The 27,693-nt window shown below is 48.6% G+C and overlaps 1 protein-coding gene across 1 annotated transcript; it reads right to left on the bottom strand.

Moving 5' to 3' along the window:
* Positions 1–1,912: 1,912 nt before the first annotated feature.
* HGD (homogentisate 1,2-dioxygenase) lies at positions 1,913–27,693 on the bottom strand. Its single transcript, XM_065633991.1, has 14 exons — positions 27,679–27,693; positions 22,294–22,365; positions 19,658–19,746; positions 17,811–17,916; positions 14,260–14,319; positions 13,707–13,798; positions 12,524–12,558; positions 11,275–11,354; positions 11,048–11,147; positions 8,551–8,675; positions 7,846–7,950; positions 6,313–6,439; positions 2,808–2,989; positions 1,913–2,199 (listed from the first exon to the last, which is right to left on the bottom strand). Exons 1-14 carry the CDS (start codon positions 27,691–27,693, stop codon positions 2,068–2,070), a joined length of 1,320 nt encoding a protein of 439 aa, XP_065490063.1. The 3' UTR covers positions 1,913–2,067.

The following is a 27,693-nucleotide window of genomic DNA, read 5'->3' as shown; positions in this document are numbered from 1 at the left end:
GTTCTTGGCGACCGTCTTGCACCTGTCTCTGCGGCGTGTTCTTCTAGCTTAACTAAAGCAAACCCAGATTATTCTGTCTGCAGAGCAGCTTCTAAAAGACTGTCACAAATGATATTACAAGATACGGCTGTGGGTCACTGCAGAGAGAGAGGCATCAATGCATGGAGAAAGTGGTATTTAGGGAAAGAAATAATTGCTTGTCTGAGCATGCTAAATTAACTATCTTCCTGCTGCCACAAACTAATTTGATCTCCCAGGACCCATTTCCTCAGCTAATTGGAACTTGAGTTGCCACGCATGTAAATTCTCCCTTGCAGCTGTATTTGTTTCAGGCCAGTTGAGCAAATGGTTCACAATGGGTTGTAGATGAGTGCAGTGCCTCTAGTATTTTAGGCCAGCCTTGTATTGCTGCTTGTGGCACCTGCCGCAGCCCTTTCCTTTGCAGATGAACATATCTGATGCTACGTCCCTGCAGATTTGAGCGTGGTGCTTGGGGAAAGGCTGCCCTACTTTTCTGTTGTTTGCAGAGCTCTCCAAGTGGTTTTCTTGCAAGTAACAAGTGTGCTGTGCTACTGGAGGTGGGGTTGGTGGTTTGAGGCAGCAGTGCTGGGTGCGTAGAGGAAGGAAAGGGGAGTTTCCCGTCAGAAATGTAGGGTGAAGACAGGAGAGTGATTCTGCCTCGTGGAATTTCACCCTTGTCTGATGTGTTACCACCCATGTCTGCTTCAGTGAGGAGTATATAGCAAGAGAAACTCAAGACTGCAGGTCACTGGATGATAATTTAGATCCCAAACAGAAAACAAGCTTTTCCCCTTTGCCTGTGAAACATTTAGAACTCATTTATCCCTGGATCAGTCTGATTAAATCAGCTTCTCTGGCAAATTGATTCTCCTGAATGTCCTTTTCTGAGATGGCTATTTTAGAGTAAACATCTCCTTGTAGATTTTATAATGTAATATTTGCTCAAAGCTGATGCTTTGCCTCCCTCCCTGCCCCCAGGGATCTGGTGCAGATCCAAAACTAATGATGGATTTAACTGACTGAAGTTAGATGCTGCTGCTCTGCATTTCCTTCTCCTTTGGAAAATTGAGGATTGTTTCTATCAGGAAGTAAGAAACAGATTTTGATAGCACCAAGCTTAGAAACTGTTTCATGTGGGTACATGCTAAAGCACAGGCCTGAGGTTTGGGTTGCCTGGGCTGTGCTCCTGGTTCCCAGCCTACTTGAGGCTTTGCTTTCTGCCTCCGTCATGTGTAATTCACCACCTAGCGATGAGGCTTCCGTATTCCAATGATTTTTGAGGGCCTCCGCAATGTTGTCTGCATTTGAGCTTTCTTCCAGGCACCTTCCCAGGAACAAATGTCTGGCCATACAAGTTCTTTTGCATTTACTACGCTGCAAATTAACTTTTAATGAGGGAGAGAATTTGTCAAGTGCTGACAAACAAGTCAATGTTGAAGGATGGCCAGAATGTGGGGTGGGAAAGGAAACTTTCCCTCACTTAATGGTGAAGCGTTTCGCATTCTCCAACCTTCTCTAATTTGCAGTCTACTTTTCTGATTTTCCAGTCTTTCCTTGGCAACCCTCCAGAGAGTACCAGGTTGAAATGCCCTGTTCTAATAGGAGGCTTAGGTCTGGTAGACCCTTCAGCTCTATTTGGAAAACTCTTCCCCTACAGGCAGCATGAAATGCTTTGTTGAGCCCTAGCTTCCCCCTGTGAAAGACACATCAGGTCATATTTTCAGGAGGCCCTGTGAATGGACGCTGGCTGTTCCCTCATGTCCACACAAGGTACAGCATTCACAACAATTACATGTGCTGAGAGCCACACAAGTGCTTCAGCATGTCACCAGGAAAGCTTTAATTGGATAGTTGAAAGCTAAGAACAGTGGTGGTTTTTTCTGCATTTCCCGAGTTGCATAGGCATGATAATTTCTGTGGCTTGGTGGCTACTGGAAATGCTGCTCTGGAGCATTCTGTGTTGCCCAAATTGACAGTGCCACCACACGTAGGTACACTGGATTTCCCTGTCTTCCCTCAAGTTTTACAAGCAATGAATACTTCTCTTTACTTGCACTTAGGGTTGAAATGACTTTTCAGAGGTTCCCAACACTTGTAGTAGTTTTTATCTAGGCGGTTGGAGGTCTGGAGGCCCCATTTGGTGACGGCCAGACTGAGGGATGATTCGAACATGAAGGCCTGTTGGGAAGAGAGAAGGTAGGTTAGCGCAAGAGAGCAAGAGTTTGCATCCAGGCAGAGTGGCTCTGCTCTACTGCAAACAGGAGTTGTGCACATGGTCCAGCACTGCCAAGTTCCGCCTCCAGCCTGATCCACCCAGGCAAGAAAGATCTTCAGAGCTGGCATTGCAATACTGCTGTTAACCAGTTTTCAGGAGTATATTTCTTGCATGTCCAAGAAAGCTGGGTTGTTCCCACAGCTCTAGTTCAAGGTCTGTCGATGATCATCATTAGATTTTTAGGGGTGCAGAAAGGAGGACAGTCAGGGGTTTCACTTCTTTCTCCATAGGCTAAGACAAAAATTAAATTAATCAGCATGAAAATTCCCAGGTTCCTGCTCAGGCAACAATTCATGTGGGCAGACGATCAAAGCTGCCTGGCATCGCATGGCTCCAGGGGAGCTCCTGGGAGCTGAACGGTGCTGATTGGTAAGGGAGGCGAATGCTGCAGCAGTTTGGTCTAAGTACTTTTCCAGCTTGCCAGCAAGAAGCTAGGCTGTACTTTGAGAGTGGCACAGCTGCGGTATACCGTGCTGTATTCAAAATGTTACTGACTCCCTTGGCTCCTTACCATGGTGCCTTCTGCAACCCTCTCAGGCTCCAGCTTGGCTTTGCTTGCCTTCTCAAAACAGTCGGCATCCGGCCCGTGAGGAGTCATCATGCTGTGCAAGCTGGCCCCTCCAGGCTGGAAGCCTTCCTCCTTTGCTTCGTAGTGGCCTTTGATGAGCCCCATGAACTCACTCATGCAGTTCCCTGCAGGAGGCATAGAGAAGAGATGCGATTGGGAGGCATCACAGCTGGGCTGTGAGCTCCCTGACATCCACGAGCTAAGCTGGGCCTGGCACCACGTGGAGTGGAGGTTTCTAAGCCGGGTGTCACATGGGAGGACATCGGGGATCCTACAGGCAAGGCTTGTAAAGCTGTGCAGGTTTTATTCCACTCTCAAATATCTGGATTCAGAAACAGAGCTCCCTAATGAAGCTGCATTGAGGTTGGTAGACCTGTGCTCTTCCTACCACCTCAAGCGGTGTAAGTACTACGCCTGCATGCAGACTGCATGGTGGAACCTGATACTCACAGACTTGGATTAGAGATCTTAAAGCGCTGGAAAGGAAGTTCTATATAGTCATCCCTGTGTTACAGGCACAAAATGCCTGGCCGACAGTCTGGTGAGAGAGCCTGGTCTGCTGTCCCAGGCTATAAGCATGAAATAATTTTGTTTTATATTCTTCTACCACCTCCAGTCCAGCCAGGTCCCTCAGTACCCCATGCTTTTGATTCATGCATTATCTACCTGTTTCTCAAGAGGCACTGTATGCCCAAACACAAGGAGCCAAATTTTGTCCTTCCCTGAGGAAGAATACTTTAAGTAGACCCTCTGAAACCAATGGAATAATACACTGCTAACTTAGGTAAGGATCGCTGTATTTCATCATTCAGTACTTACTGAGTTATGCTCCCTGCAAGGGAAGTACTTTAACAACTGCTGTCCCAAGCTTTAAGCTTTAGTAGACCTGATGTGACTAGACAATATGGCAACTTTCTGCTTAGCGGTCAGTTTTTGTGAGACCAGGACACGCTTCTGTAACTATGTTATATATAGCCTTTTTTAACCACTAGTTCAGTCTTTGTTGAGTACAATCCAGAGTCTGGAATGTTTAACAACAGAACTAATTTAGCTCAAAGAAGAGCTGGCCTATATATGTATGCAAACATTCATTAATTTTCATCCCAAGTTGTCAGTGTCTCGTGTAATACTGGATTGTTATGGGCTTTGCATTGAACCTGCTCATGTACTGCACTTGGCACATTCAGACTGCTGTACAGACCCTAAGAGCTGGATTGCCAATGCATCTGCAGCCGAATTCACAATATCGCTTAGGAAGAATGGGCAAGTGAGTAGGAAACCAGGCTGGGACTTAAGAGGTCAGCTGAGTCCAGCTTCTTCAAAATTCTCCACAGGAAATTCACAGCTTTCCTACGTGACCCCTGATACCTTAGATGTGCCTCTGTTCCCTATGGGTAAAATGAAGTTTTCTTCTAGAAGCAGAATGTTGTGAAGTTAGAATTCCTTAGGGACCATTAAATATTAGGTCACACTGTAATCAGAATCACACAAGTACTCTCTCAGATACAGGTGCAATATATGCTCCTGGTATAAAAACTGCATTTTTCAACCTGCGGTCCAAAGACCCTAGGAATAATTCACAGCGTCCAAGGATGTAGAAAGGTGACCAAGAGTAAGTCAGAACTTACAAGCTGCATAGCTACCTTTGTATGTGAAATTGTTGCGGTGTCTAGCAGGAATATTTTTTGCTATATTTATACTTGGGGCAAAGCTAATGCAAGATGAAAACTGTGACTCTGAGTGCACCAAGATTATCTGAACATAGGATTTCCACTGCACCTGAGAAAAGGAGCAACAGCGGATTGCTGGCAAACAAAATAGGCCTCTTGTAAAATATTTAGAGAGAGGAGAGTTCAGCAGCACTGAACTTGTGCTACTTCTACCCCAGAATGGCTCTGTCCTGTTACGCCTCTCTTAATGGTACAAGATTTTCATCACAGCACTAATTTCAGAGAGAACTAACATGTACTGTGTCTTGATAATTGACTGTTGCAATGTCTGCCTTACCCACTCGAGCTCTGCCCCACCTGGGGCTGGGATGGAGTAGACAACCAACCTGTTCATCTTGAGTTTAGTGCTCAAGCCTGTGGCCGTGGTACCGTGGCCAAGTGAGTAGCGGCTGTAGCTGTCTGCACGGGTACTCTTAGCTCGCAACGCAGACAAGAGAATATGTTATTTCAGCCGTCTTTTACTACAGGCTTAGCAAGATTGAACAAGTTCATGTTGTTTAACACAACGTGTCTGTGGAAAGGTAGCACAGATCTCCTGATGCGACGCAACTTAATCGTGGTAAACTGGCTGTGTGTCTCACCTCTTAGGGTCTAATAAAAGTGACTTGGCACTATCTCAGCCAGTCAGGAGACACGTTTCCATGTCACACTCATTATTGCAAATGAAAGCAGAATGGCAGGGCAGGACTTTACCTGTGGGATTTATTCGGATGACGGCACAGCTGCCTACTGTGCTTGCAGGCGCCACTAATTCTGCCAGCCCCCAAGACACTTGGAAATATGTCCAAGTAACAGGAGGAACTGGCTATTAAACTGTGGTTAGTAAGTGTGCAGAAAGCCCCTCAGCACTTCAGAGTGACCATATGGTGACCTTGATAGCTTTTTAGCTGTTGACAGGAGGGGTGCAGGGTAGGTAAGCTTTCCTTCTCAGTCTCACAGAGCAGGTTGCCTCATTTCCACTCTGGAAGGACAATCCCATGTGAGGAACTGGATTTCTAGCATCCATTCAATGCAACACGTGGCGATGTGCTACCAAGAAGAAACCAAAAAACTCCCAAGAAAAAACAAACAAACAAAAACCTGCTGAAATAACCCTTGCTATGGTGATGACAACCAAATCCCCAAAACAGCAACCATCTCTCTGCCTGAGAAGGAGCCCAGTTCCTGATCTTTGTCTTCTTAAATGCCAGAGGTACCTCCATCACTGTGCAGATGGTAAAGAAGGGCTCAGGAGAGCAAATTCACTCCTTTGCTGTAACTCTGATCTCACCCTGTGATGGCCTTGGCCAGCTCTACATCCCTCTGTGCTTCTCACCACCTGTGACGCCATATTTTCCTTTCTCCTGTTCTGTATGTATTCTAATGAGATATTAAGCAATTCATGGCTGGATGACGGGACAATTTCTGATGCATTTGTGCGATGCCAAGTTCAATATACACCCGGTCTCAGTGGGAGCTCCTTGAGTACAGACGCATCCATCTATGCAGACACGACCAGCCCATCACCTCTGACTTTTCCTGAGATGCTCTAAATTGAAACATCTTTGGTTTTGTTTGCTTTCCAGTGAGGACTGACTGACTCCAAGAAGCTGACTCTAACTCTGCCAACGACAACAAATGAGACTGATTCTTCCCTGTGTGTACTCTCAAATAAATGGAGGCTCGTTTTTTTTTCTGCAGTCCTCTACTCAAGCACAACCAGCAGAGAGCAGACTTACGGTGGTAGTATGGTGGCCGGAAGGTGTTGTTAGCTACCCCCCATCGTGGGGGGAATATGACAAAGTCAGCCAGTGCCACTCCAGCACGGGTCGACTTGGCTGTCAGGACAGTGAAGATGGAAGGATCCTGAAAAAAGGAAAGCAAAATAGCATGAAACAAAGCAGGGCGCAGAGCTACCTGCTCAAGTCATCCTGCTGATAAACCTCACTGATGCAGCCTTTCCCTTGCCAAAACACTTTTACCACCTGCACTTGCTAGTGTGGGTGAGAGTTGTGACCCTGTGTGACAGCACCCAGCATCTCAGTCCCATGCTGAACACGAGGGGCAAGAGATGGCACTGGATGGTTCTTCCTTTAGGCAGCCTTACAGAGTCTTCACTGCCCCAGCAATCATAGAATTATATAGAATCATAGAATAGTTTGGGTTGGAAGGGACCTTCAAAGCTCATCTAGTCCAACCCCCTGCAATGAGCAGGGACATCTTCAACTAGATCAGGTTGCTCAGAGCCCCGTCCAGCCTGGCCTGGAATGTCTCCAGGGATGGAGCATCCACCACCTCTCTGGGCAACCCAGTCCAGTATTTTACCACCCTCGTGCCACCAATGATGCTCCGCATCTGCTGGCAGATGCAGGGGAGGAACAGCTGTACAAGATGGGGTACTGTAATTCCAGGAGCAGTCTCCAGCACTCCTCCTGCCACTAAACTCTACCTCTGCCTTAGCAGGTTACAGAGGACAGGAACATCCTGCTGGAAGCATCTGGCCTCACAGCCCTGTTATTTTTCAAACAGGGAGAACAAAGCGCAGATAAACTGTGGCTTGCTTCAAGGGTTTTTGAAATCTCTAGACCAGTAAATTGATTTTCTGGGCTTTGATCCCAAATCCATCTGTCTCCTGGCAGGTTTTTCTGGAGTTTGAACAATAATTTCTGTTGGTTATCTCACTAGAAATGTCCCAGTCTCCTTGCACACCCACTTGCAGAAGCAACACCAAGAGATGGCATCACTGTGGGCACCTGTCCCACTGGGCTGGTTTCCTTTTTAGAAGAGCTGCACACATTAGTTTTGGCTTTAGTTATTTTCCATAAGACCCAGAAATTATTGCAATGAAAGCTGCCAACTCTTTGAATGAATTTCAGTGCTGGGCTCAGCAGAACCAGGGGAAGGAGTCTATGCAATTGCAAGAAATAAATCAAGGCAAGAATTTGAAGTAAAAATCTTTTTGCTGAGCTGCACAGTGTGTGTTGGCTTCAGTATTCAGCTCTCCTCCAGGGTGCAGACATTCTATGCTAAGCTGCATAAAGCTGTTTAAGAACTGGATCAACCTCCAGTTATGTCTTTGTACCACAAAGGAGGTTGTCTTTCCCTTCAAGAGCTTGCTTTGGGCCCAGGGAAAGTAGTGCAAGGGATTTCACGCTGTTTCTTAGAGCACAACATATCTTTTAGCAGGTGCCGAGGCCCTGTAGCTCAGGGTGAGTTTGGATGGTACAGTATCCATACAGCATTGCTCTGCCTTGCCCAGCTCCAGGACTTACCGCGTGGTCAAAAGCGACAGAATTAATGACCATGAATTTTTCCAGATGGTATTTGTACGGCGTGTAGTTCCCGTGCCAGGCTACGACATTGAAGGGGGAGAAATCCTACCAAAGAAAAGAGACAGAGGGTCACCAATACACAACCTTCCAATTTTGCTACACGTACGCAGGGCACTGCTCTTTCTTAAATTAAAAATGCATTTAGTGCTGATGTACAGTGCCAGTACACTGGCAGCCTGGAGCACGAAGCCCTTTGGCACAGCCCAGCATTGCAAGGATGTGGTTTTCCTGAGCATTTCCACATGGTGACCCTCAGCCCTGCCTCTGGGGTTTGGTCTGTAAGGGTTTCCAAGTGCCCAGGCAGCACTTGAACAAGGCCAGCTGCAACACTAGCTCTCTGCTAAGGAAACCCTGGCTTTTCACAGCAGCTCCGGCTACTCTTTTCTACTCTGTCACTGTAAACATGTGGAAGTAGCGAGGCAAAGAGTCTTTGGTCTAACTGAGTCTTCCCAAACACTTTTTTTCCAGACTGACTAGCCTCAACTGGGAAGATGAACAGCCTGACAGGGCAAGGGCTCAGCCTTGCTCCACTTGACCCAGCAGGACCTCCTGAGATGACATCCGTGCTACCGAGTTGCGTACCCCAGGCAATGCACCAGCAGTCACTATACTTCAGTGTTACCTGTTCTCCCAGGGCATTCTCACCTGCTGGGCTGCAAACAGCTTGCCCTGGTACTTGCTGATCACTGTGTAGCCCCCCAACACTTGGCGGTCCTCATACCACGCAACGGGCACCAAGAAGTCACGTGGGTTGGCCAGGCCGTTGGCTCCTGCAGAAGAAAGAGAGATGCCAGAGCTCTTTGGGCAAGCTGCAAGCAAAGTGAGAGGCTGGTGCAATTTCCTGGCTTCATGGGTTGTGCCTTTCTGCTTTTTGAATGACCTTACTGCTGCTTGGCCCATCATGAAAGCTGAAATAGTAATTACTTCTCGTCCTTCTACGAGCAAGGTAATTGTAATACACCCCTTATGTGACTAAGACAAGTCTCCCCTAGTTGCCATCAGAACAAGATTACGACTTCATCCTCAATTAAAGTCATATAACAACTAGGAATTAAGCGAAAAACAAAGGATGAATTGCTCTCTGTTCCTGGACATCAGGGTGGTTGGACACTTCACCACGCAAAAGTTAGGAGGCATGTCATGAGGGAGCCAAATGCATTTCTGAATGCTCGCAAAAACAGTAATAAGATAAGGGCTAGTGATACTTGCAGACTCTGGGCATACTGAGGTGTTCGTTAGCGTGAGGAGTGCATTTTCAAAATGCAAAGCACCATACGGGTGCTGAAGTATTCCGCTTTTTATCATTAGTATTATTGTTACAAAGTGGTTTTGAATTTCTTGGATAAAAATGCAGACATTACTACCTGATGCTAAGGTTCAACAGTCAGTGCTTTTCTCCAGCTGTCATTTTTCAAGTGAAAAGTGAAGTTAGAATAAAGTAAGACTGAAATACAAAGGATCTTGGTCTCTGAGGGGAAGGTGGGTAGGTGGTGAGAAGAGGAGCTCTTATAATTGCCACCTCCTGAAAAGGTTTACAGGCTAGTGCACTCCTTTTCTTTTTCTCCAGAAGGTAAATGTTATAATAGATTCCTGCCTTCTGGAGACCAAAAGAAAAGAAAAAAAAAAACCAAACAAAAAAAACCAAGAACAAACCACCCCAGTCCAACAGTGTCTGCAAAACTAGCTAATGGAAAAAAATGTTACAAACAGGCCGGGGCAACAATATCAATAATCAAGTGGAGCAGGCACAGAGTGCAAGAAGTGGGTGAAGGCAGGTAACCTCAGATGGCTGAAAGGAAAGCTGCTGCTGAATCACTGTAGGCTCAATGCTGAATGACTCATGTCCAGCACATCACATGGGAGTGATGCTCGAGTGGGGTCCCATTAAATGCCTGCAAATTGGGTTGGTTCCCCACCACAGGAATGACTGGCTTCAGTTTCACTGCAGCTATGAAGTGTTTGCAAATCCCTCTGAATACAGATGGGCCATGCCAAGCTTCTTACTGATGGATAGTACCTACTCAGCTTGCTTCAAGAATGGCCAGTCTTTTAGATCTCACTGAGGGCTGTAAAACAAGCCCAGTCTAGAGCAGGGGAAAAGCCCAACCCAACCTAAAATGAAAACCAACCCCAACACACCAGTCTGGAAGTGGAAAACTATTGATACTAGTTTTGTAGTTATTTTAGCTGTTACAAGGGAAGTTCCTTTTCCTTTCCCTGAGACAACTTCAGTAGCATTAACCAGAAGGTGTTTATCTGAGCTAGAAATATTTGGAGGCGAGTACTCCAGGGATAAGGAAGGTGAACTAACCTGAGGTGAGCACCTCCAGAAAGCTGGGAAATGATAGGGGGTACGGTGGGGCTTCAGATGCCGTGCACCCTGGCAATATCTTTGTCACGACAGCTAGAGGCTGTGCCTTTGTGATCTATGACATTGCACAGACCAGGAGGCAGCTGGCAAAGAGGGTCTGTGATTTATGAGAGAGCTAGATCTGTGCTGAGTGAAAGCAGATGCGCCCGGGCAGCACAACACGGACATGCGAGTATGTTGCTGATTCCAGTCCTGTGCTGCTCATTTTATTAATTTCTAATTCTCCAAGGGGAACAGCTTCTGGCATTAAGGGTCTCCAGGCTCTAGAGCTCTAAAACACCTCTGTTAACAGAGGTGGGGGAAAAAACCACTACATTAAATCTAAAATGGTGCTTCAAGAATATCTGTTGCCTCTGAAATATACCTTTCCTTTAACTGGCTAAATTCACTCCTATTACTTCAGTTTATGCCATATCTGTAAGTATGAGGCATCAGTGATGATGGTCTTTTGAGGGTTTTTTTTGTAGGAACAGGTTCAGAGCCAGCAGATGAGGACTGCCAAACCAGAAGGGAAGAGTGAAAGTGGAAAAGGCAGTGGGAGAGAAATGATCCCTTCAGTCCCAGGGGAAAATCAGGATGACTGAGCTGTTGCATTTTGTTGGGGGGATGCTTGCTCTGCAGGGGAATAACAGTGCTGGGACAGAAAGTGTCTTTGGGAAGGACTGTGTGCATGGGAGGATGTATTACATGGGAGATAAAAGGATGGATTTGGGCTTGTAATTCCTGGCTGTCTCTGTGAAATTCACTGTAGGTCTGATGGGAGAGTGTTACCGATGGGTCCCAGGTCAGGCAGCTCAAAGTGTGCACCATACACCTCCAGGATGTAGCCTCTGGTCTCTCCAAACACCTCCACACTGAAACGCATTCCTTGCTGGAAAATAAAAGAAGACTAGGATCCTCCCAGGACTTTCCTGAGAAACCACGAACAGCTGAATGCAGGAGCTGGCTTGCTCCAATGTCGGGCTCTGAGCCACAGGCAAGGCACAGGCAGCCCTCACCTGGATGACGCAGATTTCATTGGGCTCCACTAGCATCTTCCCAAACTCAGTTGTGATGAGCAGTTTCCCTTGCTGGGGCACTGTGGAAACAAAATCCAGGCAGAGGAGCTGAAGCGATGTGGTGAATGCCTTCTTCTATGTCCACCAAGAGCACGCGGTCTCCAAGGCAGAGCGATTGACCCTTTCTGACTCTGCTTCCTGGCAGGACCGGGTTCCCTCTCCCATGCAGAGCCTTGCAGCAGTGATGACCACACTGGAAGGAGAGCTTCTAGACCAGCCCCATGGTCCCCATGTCACAGCAGGTACCTGCATGAGGTTAGGCCATCCAGCACCTTGTGGTCCCTTGATGTAGGGTTTGTGCCACAGTTTGAATAGGTGGGACTTTATATATTTGGGGCCATACCTGTCTGTCTCATGATCTTCACACACAAAGGTGCACATACCCGTCCTTGTCATGACTGTGGTAGTGTGAGATGTCTGGGAATAACTAATTCTCCCTGCTTCCTGTGGGTAGAAGCAATGCTTCACCAATGTCCACGTTATTTTCTCTGACTGTCCTCGTGCAGGAGAGCTCATGTTTTGACTTGAAAAACTAGCAGATTTACAAAACTTGCCCTAGCACTTTTACTTCACAGTAGTGAGGAAGGTGAGAACAATTTAATAGCTATTTGATGGGATAAATGTTTCTGTTGGTGACCTCAAGGCATTTTTGTCCCTTGGTCAAGAAAGATACAAGTAAGTATCGGGCTTCTGATACTGCTCAGAATATTTTTTGGCATGTGCACACTTTATGTGCCAACCTCAACATTCATCGTGGTAGTCTGGTTGCCTGAGGCTGGCGGAACACGGGATGCTAAATACTCTTGGACCGAAGCAATGAAGGCATCTAGCTGTAAGCTGTTAAGAAATCCTGAAGCTTATTTTTTCCAGAAAACCTCCGCCTGTGGTGTGCCTAATACCAGTCTGGGGAGCGCTGGGAAACGATCCCTGAGCACCACGCTAAGGAAGCTGGGTCACCGCTCAAAGACAAAGCTGAGGTCTGGCACAAACATGCGCTCTGACACGCACAGGAATGGTGCAACCAGCCCAACACCCCCGTGGGTGCCAGGCCACCAAATCTGGGTGGCGTGAGGGTGAAGCTGACCTCCTCCTCCAGATCATAGCTGTAGGACCCAGGCTCTGGAGGCAGGCAGGTGGCAACCAGGGTAGACCCTTGTAGGGGAAACAAAAAGCCAAAGTGTCAACTCACCAATCAGGAAGTCGCCATCTGAATTATAAAGGCATCTAAAGAAAAAGGAGAACAAGAATGTCAAGGTGCCGTAAACTGCAGGTGCTTGGACATACCACAACCCCAGCTGGGGAGTTTTGAGCTGGGAGACTGACATGGCAGAGGTTTCTCCTTTGGCACCAGAAATGCTACTTGTGGGTAGGCAAATGCAATATATGGGCCAGTGAAGAGGAGGCAGGGAGGTTTAATGTGCCTGGCCTGGAAGCAGGATGTCCTACAACCTCTGCCAGGTCTCTGCCTTTGTGCCCATGGCTGCATCAGGTGTTGTAAACTGGGGAGCGGGGCTGAGTTCCCTTGTGAGCTGCTGCAGGGGGTAGTGATGCCCATCAGAGGCATCATGCATGTTGACCTCCAAGGAGCAGCTCCAGTCCCTGGGACAAGAGCACCTGGATCCAACACATCCCCTCTTGCTGCATCCCCATGCCCAGCTCCCTCCTTCTCTTGGTGGCTCCCCACCCACTCCCCCAGTGCTTGAATATGGAGCAAAACCTGCTTCACAAACACCTGCCATAGACACCATGAACACCTTTGCACATGGGAGCACAGGTACACAGAGACAGCACTGCTGGGAGCAGCTGCCTATGCTAGCCACCAGCAGGCACAGAATCACAGAATGGTTGGGGTTGGAAGGAACCGAGAAAGATCACCTAGTCCAACGCACCTACTAAAGCAGGTTCACCCAGAGCAGATCACACAGGAATGTGTCCAGGCGGGTTTTGAATGTCTCCAGAGAAGGAGACTCCACAACCTCTCTGGGCAGCCTGTTCCAGGGATCTGGCACCCTCACTGAGAAGAAGTTTCTCCTCATATTACAGATGGAACCTCCTGTGTTTCAATCTGTGCCCGTTGCTTCTCATCCTATTGTTGGGCACCATTGAAAGGTCTGGTCTGATCCTCTTGACACCCACCTTTGAGATATTTATAAACATAAATAAGATCCCCTCTCAGCCTTCTCTTCTCCAGGCTGAACAGGCCCAGCTCTCTCAGTCTTTCCTCGTAAGAAAGATGTTTCAGACCCCTAATCATCTTCGTAGCTTTGTAGACCCTCTTTCCAGCCTCTGGACTCGAGCACATTGGTGACAGACATACACATGCAGGCAGCCAGCCCAGGGCAGCCAGGCTCTCCAGTGTAGCAGTCACTGACCTGTTGAACATGGAGGTGTTGCAGACAAAAATATGGACGGCAATGCCATTGCGTCCTCTGGGCTCTCCGGCTCCGCACAAGGTGTGCAGTCCCTATGGGTGAACCCAAAGCATCAGCAGCAGGCAGTGGGGCAGGGGCTAACCCCTCTTCCTCCCCTCATCCCACTCCCTTGCTGAGGCTCACCCTCTCTCCTTGCTTCCTGTACCACTACCAGCCTGTCCACATATGGCTTTTGGCCAAACACGTTGGCTTTTCATTAATATCTCAAGGGTTTATTATTAATCCATGTGAGCTGGTGTTTTCCAGACCAGGCACTGCGGAGAACTGGGGCTTGGGGCTTTTTTGAAAAGTTCCTTGAAAGCCAACAAAGCAAATCAAGTCCACTGTCAGGTGGTTGAAACCTGGGATCCTCTCCTCTCCCATGGGTACTCTGCAAGCCCAGAGGTGTCAAAACCGCTGCTGCTAGCCCAGTGTCGAGCATCCCGTGTGCCCCGCTACCTCCCGAGGCGAGCAGAGATGAAGGATGCCCGGATGCCCTGGTCCCGCAACTTACGCTCACAAAGTCCAGCTTATTCCGAGGGGCTTTTGGGATCTCGAAAGGTTTCCATCGCAGCTAGATTGCAGCAAACAGAAAACAAGAAAGCAATACCAGTGGTTATAATGCAAACGGTGGCAAATTCAAAAGAAAGTAGACCCCTGTCCCTTCCCACTTCCCTGTCCTATGCTAGCTGACGTAGCTTTCTCTTTCCTCTTTGCCTTGCTTAATTCGGTTTACACATCTCTTTTGATTTATGGAGCTTTTTTTCCTTTTGAACATAATTTTGTAAAAAAATGGGCAGGCTTGTGTAGTGCCAAGGTTAAAAAAAAAATAAATCCTGTTTAAAAGCTGTCCCTTCCTCTATTAGTAACAACACTGTTGAGAGCAAAGAAATTCAGATGAACTAGCTTTCCACAGCCAAATTGTCGCAGTCCTGTGCTCCACGCTGCGCTGGATGATTCACTCCCTCCATGACTGGAGCATAACACTCCTGTTTGCTTCACCTCATTTTCCCCACGCCCAAAGCAAAAATATCTCTACCTGCCCGAGGGGGAGCTGCGAGCAGTGCTAATCGCTTCTTGCAAAGCCTGTCAAGATTCTCAGGCAGAAGGTGCCAGAGGAGTTCGAAGTATTTATTGCTGCCGATATCATAATCAGGGTCTTTGCAGCTCTTGGGAACGAGGTGCTGCGGCACCTCTCTGAGGGGTGTTTCAGTGCAGACCAACCCAAACATCTGGAATTAGGAGTATGCTGGTGTGACCATCTGCCAGAAATATCCCCTGCATGAATACGCTTGACCCCAGATGGAAGTGCCTGTGACTCTGGGCATCCATGAGAATATTTTCTTGCTTCTATCTACCTGACCTGGTGGTTCTTGCCATGTTTTTAAGCCGGTACCCTGAGAAAACAAATCTCATGGGACTTCGTGTCCTTGCCTGCTGGTCCTCAAAATTTTGAACTCTGTGTAGAAATTCCAGCTGAATTTGAAAGGTATTGTGCTGGTTTGACTGAAAATGACTTAATTTTCCTTCACACAGTTAGAAACCTTTCTTTTTCATAGTTGTTGTTTGGACTTAGTTTGAGGACAAGGAGATAACAGCCCAGGACAGAGTTAATGTTTTTAATTGCTCTGGTCTGAGAGCCAAGGATGCTCTGAGCTCTGCCCACAGGTGTGAGGCATCGAGGAAGGGAGGCATAGATGGGGCAGAGCTTGACTGACATCCAGGCTGATCAATAGGAATATTCCATGCCATCAGTGTCATGCTTCATATTTAAGGAGAGTCGGAATATTCTGATCTCTCTCTCTTTTTGTCAGAGCTGGGACAGAGACCTCTTTAGGGGAGTCCTGCTCGGGACTTTCATTAGTTCGGCCTTTTGCCATCCTGCTGTTTTGCAGGGGCCTCTGGGCCTTTCTGCCTTTTTCCTCTTTCCTCTCTCTGGGATCGGCTGTTGGGACCAGGTGCCATTTCTTGGGACTGGCTGTTCAGTGTGGATGGAGTTCATGAGGAATTGCATTGAGTACATTTTATTTCATATTTTATTTCCATTGTTAATATATATATTAATATTATTAGTAGTATATTAGCATTATTATTTTATTAAACCATGTTTATCTCAACCCATGAGTTTCTCCCTTCCCTGTCAATTCCCCTATTTGGGGGTCATCCAGCCCATTGGTGGCAACTGACATGGTGTCTGACTCCTCTCATCCAAAACGGTTGCAAGATGCTAAGCCACTGCCCAGCTCTGCGCATCTGTGCTGCGTTTGGGCTTCCCTGAAGCAAGAAGAGAAGAATGAGCTCCCTGAGCCACAAAAGAAGTCCAAGACAGCCAGCAGCAGCTAGCACTGGGTTGCTTAAAACAGGAAAGCTTTTAGTGTTGTTTCCCTGATATATGATCCACGAGCCTCCTGAGATACAGCGCCTTTGTGCTTACTATTACTTTGATAGATTTTCTCTCTCTAAGGTTTGTCCAATCACTTTTTGAAATTATGCTCATTGTCTGGCAAGAAGTTCCACGGTTTATGCATTTTGCAAAGGATAGCCTAATTTTTTTTTTCTTTTTTTCTTTTTGAACATGATGTTAGTTATTGGTATGTGTTTTCTCCCTGCCTCTCAATCTTAACTCCCCTTGGTCATTTCTGTTCCAGGCTGGAAAGCTTTCTTGTTTCAGCATTTCTTGCATGGATGCCGCCCCATATTTTTTCATTATCTTTGTGCCCTTTTCTATTTTGTCCCCTGTGCCTTCTATAATTCTGCCGTTGTCTTTGGGCAATGTTAAAGGATGTTTTTTCCCATTGACTTCAATGGGATTTGCATAAGGTGCCTCCATATGGCCATCCTTTTAGATGGATGACGATTGGGAAAACTCCTTTAAGTGAGCTGGGTGAAACACAAAGCACCACTGGGAAGCATCAGTCTTGTCCAACAAATTGAACCTGGTCTCTGGCTCTGCTTGAGAGAGGATGAGAAGAAAAGCGGGAAGATGGATCCTGCTTACTGCTAGGAAATAGCCCTTCTGGGTTTGATGATTCCCATTGAAAGCAGTGAGAGGGCGAGTGGGCAGGCACTTTGTTGCTGCTCCCTTAGGTAGAAGATGTATTAGATGTAAATGGCTTGAGATGCTTGAGAGCTGGGCATCTTGGAATTACCGTAATCATTAATAACCATAATGATAGATGCTGGCTGCAAAAAGGCACCATGGTTGGATCAGGTGGTAACAGAAGTCACTGGGGCTTCATTTGGGAAGGAGTACCAAAGGGACCTAAATACAAGCCTGTCACTGTTCCTTGGTCAGTGGCCGGAAAACATATTCCAGCAGAATTGGGAAAGTATTTAGACAAATGGCAAGGCTGCTGGGAGGCTGGAAATTAGCTAATGATGATGCATCAAAGGGCAAAGCCTGTGAGGAATAAAAACCGATGACCATAAGATGATGTTGAGAAGAGCATGGCAGGAGGAGAGAGTCAGATTAGCAGAGCTGAACATTCTGGGACTGACAGGGAAGAAATAATGATTAAAGATGATGGCAAGGCCGTAACAGAGGAAGACAAATGCCATGCCCCTGCATGACTCTCCAGAATGAAGCTTGATTTCCCTTGAGGGCTGCAGGGAAACAGGCTGGCAGCCAGCAGCCTCTCCGAAAACGCAGGGAAATAGGGGATGGATGGCAGAGACATGCTGATGCTCACCCTGCTGGGCTGGGGCATGATAAGCCTTTGGTGGGGGAAACTGAAGAGGAAGAGAGAGCAGCCTGAGAGGTGGCCAACAGGAGCCCCCAAGGGAGACGCCAGACAGCACAGACCAAACCCTGTGACACTGGGAAGCAGCACAAGCACCCACCGAGGTGGGAAGCAACAACCATTGCATTGACAGCTGTCCTTCCTTGCATGACCCATAGGTGAGGAACAACAGGTGGCAATCAGGACTCAGCCTCTGTGTTGGCCAGACCCCCAGCTTCCTACAGCTCTCCTCAGACCCCTTGCAGCTCAGCACCTTTGCACCCCTGGTTGGCTTAATATTTGACTGTCCTCCTGGCAGGACCAGAGCTCTTTCCAGCATGGTTACCTGGTTTGGGTCAGGTTCAGCTTCATCCCAGTCATGTGTCAAGTGGCCCTCCTCGAGAGCTTTGAAGGGTTTATGGCAGACGGAAGGTAGGATCCGATATAGCCAGCTACAAAGAAGAAGAAGACCTGGATTTGCCTGGGGAAGAGATTAAACCCTCTGGGTGGCTGCTGGCTGATTGAACTCCTAAAGGCGTGAATAACATTTACGTTGGTGGCAACCGGACCAAAAGGTATATTAAATATCAAACAGAGCTCACAGCCAGAGACTTCCAGAGAGATGGCTTTTTATCATAGGTTCTAAATAAAAATATATGCTGTCATATGTAGGTAAATGTCTGTATGTGTGTTTACATATAATTACATATATTTACATTCACACACACACATATATGTATGTAAAAAATAAAGATACAGCTTTATCTGTGGCTGAAATACAGCAACCTCTGAGGTGGAAAAAAAGCCTATTTAAACACAGCTACAAAGGAGCTCAGACAAGACAGGGATGAGCACAGCGTCTAACTGAAAGTACAGAGGAGCTTCCAGGAGACAGAAGGTCACAGCCAGTATCTGAGTTTGGATGAATTGCTGAAAGTAGCACCCTATGCCTGGCTGGCCATGCCCATAGGACTACCAGCGAGCCCACGCAGCCAAGACCAGAGTTTTCTGTGGGATGATGCATCCTACTGCTGCAGGAGATCCCCCATTCCTCCATCACTGCCTGGGACTGTCATGCTCCATCCTTGCTGCCCGCTGTGTCCGTGGCTGCAGCCCCTGCCACCCCTGCCGCTCCGGCATCTGCACACTGTGCACAGCCACAGCCCAGCCCGAAGCTGGGCTTTTAATCAGGCTGGAGAGCAGAGGTAATCAGGAAAGCCTGAGCTAGGCAGGGCTGCCAGTGCCTTTGATGTGTTAACAGCGGTGGTTGCAGTTTGGGTGGGTGGGAGAAGGGAGGAGGGAGCTCTCCCTTGAGAGCTGGAAAATTTCCATCAAGGACATCTTCACACAGCAAACAATGAATCATCCTTTTCCCACACACACCGCAAGCAGGCACCAGCCTGGTGAGCAGAGCTCTGCTAGGCAGCTCGGATGATGCATTCGCCTTTCATTTGAATGAACAACAGAAGGGAGAGAAAAAACGCTATGGGAGAAGCAAATTGAGAAACCCATCTTCTGCAATCTGGTGAAGGCTGGAGCACGATGACCAGGACAGAGCTCTGGGACATTTGCTGCTAGCTGGAACAAGCTGTCCCCAGCACTACGGTGAATGTGAGGTAGTAAGCAGCGTGCTGGGTGCCTGGCACTGGTTTGAGCCCCTGGCCAGCCCCCAAATGGGCATAGCCTGAGATAGTGCCTCACTGGCCCTGGCCAGCTTGCAGGAGCATGAGAGAGAAGGGAGGAAAAAGAGGGAAAAAAGGAAGAGTCTTGCTCAGAGGCTTGGTTTTGACATTGTCCATCAGGTGCTTACCTATGTCAGTCACAGCAGTGATGTTTTTGCAGTAGCATCAGGGCTGAGACCCTGAAGCTGTTTTGCACAGCGCACAGACCCCTGAGGACGAGCCAGCCCCCCTGGACACCCCCTCCGCTTCCTGTCCTCACTCAGAAAACTGTTTTCTTCCCCATCCCAGCCGCCCTTTTCTCAGCATTTTCACAGCCCACTCACCCCACCCAACCATCCTCTCCCTCTCCCGTGGTTTTCTGCTCTTGTCCCTTTCCCAGTGTGTGGTGGAGGTTTTTCACGCGCCCAACCTCACAGAAAGTGCTGGTGGCACAGAGGCAGCCTCTCCATCACTCCCCCATGCTCACCCCAAATGCCCCACATCCCCTGCCCGCTGCCGGGGGTCATGGTACCTTCGCTTGTTCGTGTGTCGGGGGCAGGTGAAGGCAGAGCCCGAGAGCTGTTCAGCGTACAGGCCATACGGGCAGACTTGTGGGTTATTCTGAATGGGAGGAGAAGAAAAAATAAGGAGTGAGAAGCAGTGACAGGGGATTTAGCTCCGGAGCCCCTGACAGAACACTGTGGCGGGTGGCTGGCACCCCGATGCTATGGGGCGAGCTGTGCTCCTGAGTCTGTGTGTCAGCCGCAGCAGTCATATAGTTCTTGCTCCTGTGAGGCTGGGTGCCCTGCGGGTACCAGCCAGACCCCAAAGCCCATTCCCACATGCAAGAGGCCACAGAAGTGCCCTAAGGATTTGGCATAGCCGTTGAGTCAACATGCCCGCTGCTAGAGCAAGCTGTAAGGGGCAGTGATCAGTGGGGTCGGCAACAGGAGCATCAGGGAAAAAGAAATTATTCCCAGTGTTTACAGACTGAAAAGCAGACCGTTATTACGCACAAATATTTTTGAGACCAAGCGTTCAGAATGGCAGGTCCAGAGCATTGTGTGTGTCTGGCTTTCCAGAGGGCTGATGAAGACTCGCAGCAGCTGCACCTTTGCTTCTTCCCCCCTACTCACTAAACGCTCCCGTCTCCTCCTGCCCTCTGCACAGGGAAAGGGTGCTCAGAGTGGGCATTTCAGAGGTATGCTGCCTCCTCCTGCCAGTGCTATTTGCTGCCCAAGAGCAGAAGCGACCTGTTTGGTAGTCTTTGCTTTTTCGTAGGGCTTCTGCACAGTGACAGTTCTCCTTTGGAGTGCAAAGGGAGCACTTTCTCCCTTGCAGAGCCGTGGGTGTGACAGGCACAGGTTTAGCAGCCCTTGTGAGATCATAACTGAAGGACAGATTCTTCCATTTCAGAGAACAGAATCTAAACATTTTCATCTAAGTAGGCCAGCATCTATTTGCTTGAGATCAGCAAGAAGCAAAGGCGTCCAAGAACTGCAGGAAAAGCCCCAGTGGGACAGTCATACGCCATTTGCCATCCCATCTCCCTCCTGCAAGGTCTAGTTTAGCATCCTGCCACCCTGCTGCGGCTGAGCGGATCAGCCATCCATACGATATCAAACATTGCCCTGACAGTGGGCAGAAGGAAGAGGTAAAGCTCTCATAACGCATGTAGCTTCCATCCCTCAAACTCCATCTTGTCAGCATGGGTATGCAGTGAAGCAGGGGGATCAATAGCCCTTGTCGTTTTTATCTGAGCCAGCACGACTGCAGATGCCAGTCTTATAAATACTGCAGAGGAGAAAGGATCCACCCCTGGGACTGGAGATTTTTTTTTTGTCTAACTCGTTTTCAGATTTTTCTGTTAACTCTTTTCACACCGAGTCCAAACTCTGTCCAGAGGAGAGTATCTCAGCCGGGAGCTGGAGTGGTCTCCTCCTCTGGAAAGCGGTGATGTTCTAGGAAATCACAAGGAGCACATCCACCACTGCCCACTGCCTGTTCAGACCAGCGGCCACCACTATCCATTTCCCAGGTTTAAGGTGTCTCTTATATTTTTTCTCCACCCATCTGCTGTAGCCAGTCTCAGAAACAAGACGCTGCACTAGCTGAGCCGTCAGTCTGATCCAGCACAGCAGTTTGTCTTTCTTGTGGGCACACTGCAGGCTGCAATGCAGACCTAGGGGGCATATATATGTATTATAAGTGTCTTTGTGTGGTGTGTTACTATTCACACAGACACACAACCTGTAAAACATCAGAACTGGGGAGATCCAGAAAATTCAGGAGAAGCAAAAGATGAAGTTCCCTGTTTGACCTTAATTCTGCTGGCCCCTTTGCACAGAGAATGAAGAGGAGCTGACTTGCACCAAGGGATGCCACTGACTGAGCATAAAATGCTGCCACCCAAATTCAAGGGATCATAGAACATTCAAGGGAGGGCACAGTCGGCCTCAAAATGTTTGCTGGTGTAAAGGAGGCCAGCACAAAGGAGATGAAAGAGCTTTAATTCTTCAGGGTTTCGTTCTTGCCTCTGTGGACCAAGTGGCTAGCATCGCATGGGTCATGATCTCTTTCTCTAAAACAGAATGATCCAACATAATCTATTTTAATCTAACATTTTTAAAAGTTACTTTTAAGAATTAATCTGTTGGTTTATTACCAAAGGAATTCATGTCCCCTCCCTACAAAGAAGCTGCTCTCCTGCCAAAAGCTTATAAGCCTGTTTCATCAAACCAAATTCCTACAGATATCCTGAAAGTAGCTTCTCCTGCCTGAGCACTATCTCTCTACCAAGCTTCAAAATTCTGCTCTGGTTTATTCCAGAGCCAACGGCTTCCTTCTTGGTGTGGCTGAGCCACTTTTGCTGTAAACTCCTTTTGGAAAATACCTGCTGTTGAGCAGAGGTAATTCAGGCAAGTCTTAACCCCCAAGGTGAAGCTCGGAAGCTCACGAGTAACTTAAAAAGAGAAAGCATGAATGGAAATATTTAATTCTGATTTTTGCCAGCATCTTCTTATTTCAGCCCTGCATAAAGAAGGGTCCTGGAGACTTTTGTGGTGGCAGAGAGAAAGGAAACATGTGAAGTTTGAAAAGAAGCCCAGAGAACAGATATTCACTCTATTCCATGTCATTTTAATAATTCAGTTAAAAAAACCTTGGTACCTGTCCCTCCGGTAAAGCTCCTGGACAGCGTGGATCCTCAGAAACATGTTCATTTCCAAATCCTGACATGTACTGTAAAATAAAACACACAGCTCATCAGCATTTTGAAAACACAAGCAAAGCCTCTACAAAAAATCTGTCCACTGCTTCCCCCCCGCCTTTTTTGGGGGGGCATGGGGGGGTGCTATTTGTATTAAATAAGACTTTCCCAAGTGTTCCACTTGCGTGTTGCCATGGACCCCCTGAGTTCTCTTCATTAGTGAACCACATGGTGGACTAGGAAGCTCAGACAGGACTTGCTCTTCTGCTAAATCTCCATGTGCGCTTTGACCACATTCTGCATCATGAAGGCACTTGAGAAATATACAAAATACCACATATACAATCAGACTCAGGAACAATGAGCTGATGTATAGGGAGAAAAAGTATGCGTGAACATTACAGAGGTGTGCTTCTTTTGAATAGCAAATGTTCCAACATCTGCAAACTGCCTTGTAAATTTGTGCACCGAGTCATGGCCCTCAGATGGTCAAGAATTGAAACTGGGAGTCAGTGGGTTGTCAGGTCTTTGCAATACATTCCCATGACCATCAAGAAAAAGGTCAGGTCACAGTCGGGACGAGGGAGGAAAGGAAACTCTACTAGGACTTACACTGTGTCACTGGTTTGCCCTAAATGAGTATTGCCCAGCTGGACGTGAACTGTCCACCATGGTAGTAAACAAGAATTAAATAATTACCAGCTGATAATCTGGTTTTCTGGGGCAATATACACCCAAGAGACCCATGGATGGAACAGACCTGCACACCGTCCCAGGCCTGCCCTGCCCACGGCTGCTGTGGTCTGAGTGTGGCTAAAAGCCAGTGGACCCCAGGGGATGCCTCTCTCAGCTTTGCAGCACTGAGAAAAGCCCCACAGTAAATCCGAGACACACAAGGGATATCAGGTTTAACAGAGACCTTAGCTTTGCCCTGACAGAAATGTAAATACAGTCCCTTCAGATGCTACGGAAAGGCATGAAGCAACTCTGCTGAACTCCGCGTGAACGCAGAGGTGTTTTGGCAGCGATCGATGTCTTCAGCTCCATGGCCCGGAGAGAGAGTTAAATATTAATGCACCCCTCTGTCAACTGTAAGAGTAGCCGGGCTACTCATCCGCCTTCACACAGTGGCGCTGGGATGGCAAAGCCACTTGGCTGACACAGGGGCTCGCTGTGACCGGGGGGCTGCGGCACTGCGAAGCCGCTGCCGCCAGCAGCTGCCTGGGGGCTCTGGCGCCGAGACCCCCCGGCAAGCGGCAGGCACCCTCCCTGGGTGCTGTGTGACAGAGGTCTGACACGAAGGTGGGGTGACAAAAGCCCCTGTACCTTGTTTATTATATTATTATAGTGCCTGGTTTATTTCCCCCAGGGGTTCTCAGTCTTGTGCAATTTGCAGCCCTCTAGGAATTTCCCAGAGTAGCAGACCTGAAACCTCCTGAGAAACCCTGAGCTTTCCTCAGGCGCCTGTCAGCAACCTGTAAAGGAAAGTCCATTCCCCGGGGAGTCGGGCTGGCTGGAAGCCCTGCTTAGAACATCTTGTTTTCCGTCAGTTTGGGGAACATAATTCTTTTCTTCTTACAAACCAATGTGCATTTCTAGGACTCTGCTCTGCCCAGGGTTCTGCAAGAAGCACATTGATATGCAAAGCAGCAGGTCACCTAAGCAGCCTTGGCAAATGTATTGTACTGGAGCATTTCTTTTTTTCTCTTTTTTTTCCTTCACTCTTTTAAACGGAAATGCAGCAATATCTGATGGGACTGCAGCAGTTCCAGAATTAACCGAGACCTCCGCACTGCATCCTCCTCTACCAGCAATGTAGAGGTGGCTGGAGTGTTCGCCTGCAGGGCAGCCTTAATGAACAGGGGAGGAAAGGGGGAAGAGGAGGAGGAGGAGGGGGACATGCTTGTTTGCTGGACGCATAGGCAGCAAGGCCCAGCAGGCTCTGCCGTTAGCACAGCAAGGAGAGGGTTGAGGCAACGTGCAGGCCGCTTTGCTGAGCATCACCCGCCAAATGCTCGACTAAGCTTGTGGAGAGCTGGGAGGGGATGGTCTGTGTCTCTTTGGTGGGTTTGCATATCTGGTAACCAGCATGTGCCTCCGGCAGCCCCCTGGCACGGTCCCAGGGCAAGGGGGAAGGAGGAGTTGCCGTAAGAAATCCATTTCCCCATCCTTCAGGCTAAAAAGCCAGTGACCTGCCCAGCTAGCCTGCCCATCCAGATCCCCCAAAAACCCCCTTTGCTTCTGCTTGCTGGGATGGGGTAAGGAAAGAAACCCAACTCAGCAGCAAACTTCTCTTGCCAGCAGCTACTCCGTGCCCACGTTGGTGCTGCACGGCACCTCGCCTGGCGCAGGCGGCTGGCTCCCTTCCCACCGGGCTGGAGGGACAGCTGCTGCCTTCCTTGGCTGCACGTTGCTGGGGGCTCCAGAGCTGCTGGGCATCACCCAGCGAGGCAGGAGGCTGAGTGGTGCGGGGCAGGGGCCTGAGCCGGGGAAGAGGTTGTGTTTGGGACAGGGTGACTGTGGGAGCGCTCTGCTGCCCTGAGAGTGAGGGCAGAAGCTGCTGTGTCATTGTTCGGTCAAATCAATTCTTCCCTGCCAAGAAAAAACATAAAATATCTTCAGGTAACTGCATCGAGGGCTGAAAAAAAGATGTTGGCAGGATTGCAGCCACAGGAGGGGAGATGTTGTCCGACTGGTGATTTATCACCCTGAGCATGTCTCCAAGGCTTTGCCTGGATGTTCAATGTGGCTTTCCTCATTCACTCTTTTTATTTTGTCTTTCCCTGTGGCAGACCTCAGAGAGGCATCTCTCCTCTCCATGCCCTTAGGGGTCAGTGTCAAACACTACTAGGGCTGCCAAAAAATAGCTGTGCAACACCAGCTCCCTGCATGCACAACAGGCTTTGTGCTCCAGGACTCTGGAGCACCACACGGAGACCCTGTCCCTGCAGGTTAGCTGAGAGCAGACATGGCCCTTCTCCCCGCTGACCTTCTGAGCCCCAATCCCACCTCTCAGTTTGCATTGCACAGGGTGGCCCCAAGCCAGGAGAAATGACCCCTTTCTGCCCACCTGGTGCCCTCACTGGAGCATCCCTCCTGGATGAAAAAAATGCAGAAAGGGGGAAACCAACCCTTCTTCTCCATGGCATGGCACTGAGTTTTCAGTCCAAAGCAACCTCCCTCTAGGTCCCTGCCTGACCTTCATGGTTCCTAACCATGTTGTAAATAACTCCAGATGGGTAGGCTGATGGGAAATATTTTGTTAATGGGGCAAGTGGTTTCTCTGTAAAACAAAAGTTCTTTGCGGTCCTTTGTTTTCTCTTTGGCTTTTAATTACTGTTGTTGTTATTTTGTTGGAGATCCTGTAGCCTTTTATGCAAACAGGATCTTAGGGATTCATCTGACTCCACTTTGTTTTTTGTTTTGTCATTTTTCAATAAAATGGGAGAGATAAAAGTCCAGCACCGCATTAAAAATTCAGCAAAGCTCATTGATTAGAATAACTGGGATGCAAAGCAGAGTGCTCACAATGGGTGTCGTACTCTGACCTATAAACCATAACCTTTTGTTCACTGGATTAGACAGCAGGCATGGGAAAAACGCATTTGAAGTCTGAACACATAGACTGCAAAATAATTAAGAGCCATCTTCAAACGCTGCATAATACATTTCTCTATCAGTTCCTGCTGCAGGACACAGGAAAACAACGTTCATCTCTAGACAAAAGGCATGGCACTTCATATCAGGTCAGACCAGGCAACACCAGAGGGTCTAACAAACCCCCAGAAACAGGGACATGACATTTGGGGCAATGAGGAGGGCAGCCTTGCACCCTCTACGCATGGCTCCACAGACTCTTTGTGGGGTAACACCAAAGCTCCCAAACTGGAGCCCTGCTCGTCTCCTGCCATGGTGCCGCAGGGCTGACATCCCCAGCAGGAGCTGCCGTCTCCCCAGCATCTCACCAGCCATCTCCTCCAAAAGTGCCAGGGACAGTCCAGGGCCAGACCCTTCAGGAGAGGACCTGCTCAGGTCCGAGGTGGGTCAGGGCACTTGGTAGAGGTGGGAAGAGAGGGATGGATGATGGGAGGATTGGAGATAAAGGGTGAAGCAATGCTTTTGGAGGAAAGATGCAAAAAGTAGGAGGTCTGGCAAGAAGTGATGACAAGGTACTGATGTATATGGCATCTCAGAGGGGAAGCACTGGCAGAGCAGCCCATCCCCGTGGCCAGCTGACCCATGCTCAGATGCAGCCACAGTCACACTGGCCAACAAGTCATTAGGGTCTGCTAGGAATCAGTCTGAGATGGAGACAGAAGATGTTGGCGGGTCACTCATCTAGAATAGTATGGGGGCTAGGCTGCCCCCTTGCTGAAAGAGGATGGTGAAAGCTGGTGGGGGTGGGTCAGGGACAAGCAAGGAAGAAGCACATTGAAATTTTACTGTATGAGGAGACAGGACTCTTCAGGGATGAATAAGAAGACATGTAAGACCACTATGTAAAATAATGAACATTGCAGAAGGTGGTGAAGGAGCACATGTACATATCACAGGCATATCCAGAGCTAGGAAGAGGCTTAGTAACAATGACAGCCCTGAAGTCTCAGGAGAAACATGATGGTCCTGCACAAGTTCTCGAAACTCACAGCGGTCCTGGGATGAGCCCTTGCTGCTTCTGCCTGCTGCAGTGTAACTCATGTGCCCTGATGGCCCTGGGGCAGCTGGCCCCTGTGCAATGAGAGGTGTCAGTGCGGTTTGGGGGTGCAGTCCTTGTGTTCCTACGCATGACCCATAAACCCACCACATCCCACCCTTCTCCCCATACTCCCCGTGCTCTGGCATATGGTGGTGGGGAAAGCTCTGGCTGGGGCTGGGAGAGGAGGGCACAGCTGAGCCCCTTTGTGCTGGTGTGCCCTGCGAGGGGTACGGAGAAACTGCCCCAGAATGGAGCCGCTGCTCCCCGGGGCTGCTGGGGAGGATGGTGGCCAGGGTTGCAACATCTGGGCAGATGTTATCAGCCACGTTTCATTGGCTGAGGGGGAAACACCCCCTTTGGCAGCCAGGATAGGAGGAGGGGTGTGTGCGGAGGGTGAGGGAAGAGCAAACCCTGTGATGAAGAGGTTCTGCGCTGGGGCAGCCTGACAAAGAACGATTTCCAAAGGAGGAGAAGAGGAAAAGAAAAGCAGACTTACAGACAAAATACAGCAAAATACTTAATCCCAAGAAAGCTTTGAAACACAATAGAGGAGCACATTAAAATCAAAACGGGTGCCAAAAAATTGGTGTCAGCGGAGAAGGGGCGTCCACAGCCAGCACTGGTGGGTCATGGGTCCCCAACCCGTTACCTGCAAGGCTGTCAT

This window comes from Caloenas nicobarica, chromosome 1, assembly GCF_036013445.1.
Source record: "Caloenas nicobarica isolate bCalNic1 chromosome 1, bCalNic1.hap1, whole genome shotgun sequence".
In the NCBI taxonomy this organism is placed as follows: Eukaryota; Metazoa; Chordata; class Aves; order Columbiformes; family Columbidae; genus Caloenas; species Caloenas nicobarica.
This window is presented reverse-complemented; position numbering and strand designations above follow the sequence as displayed.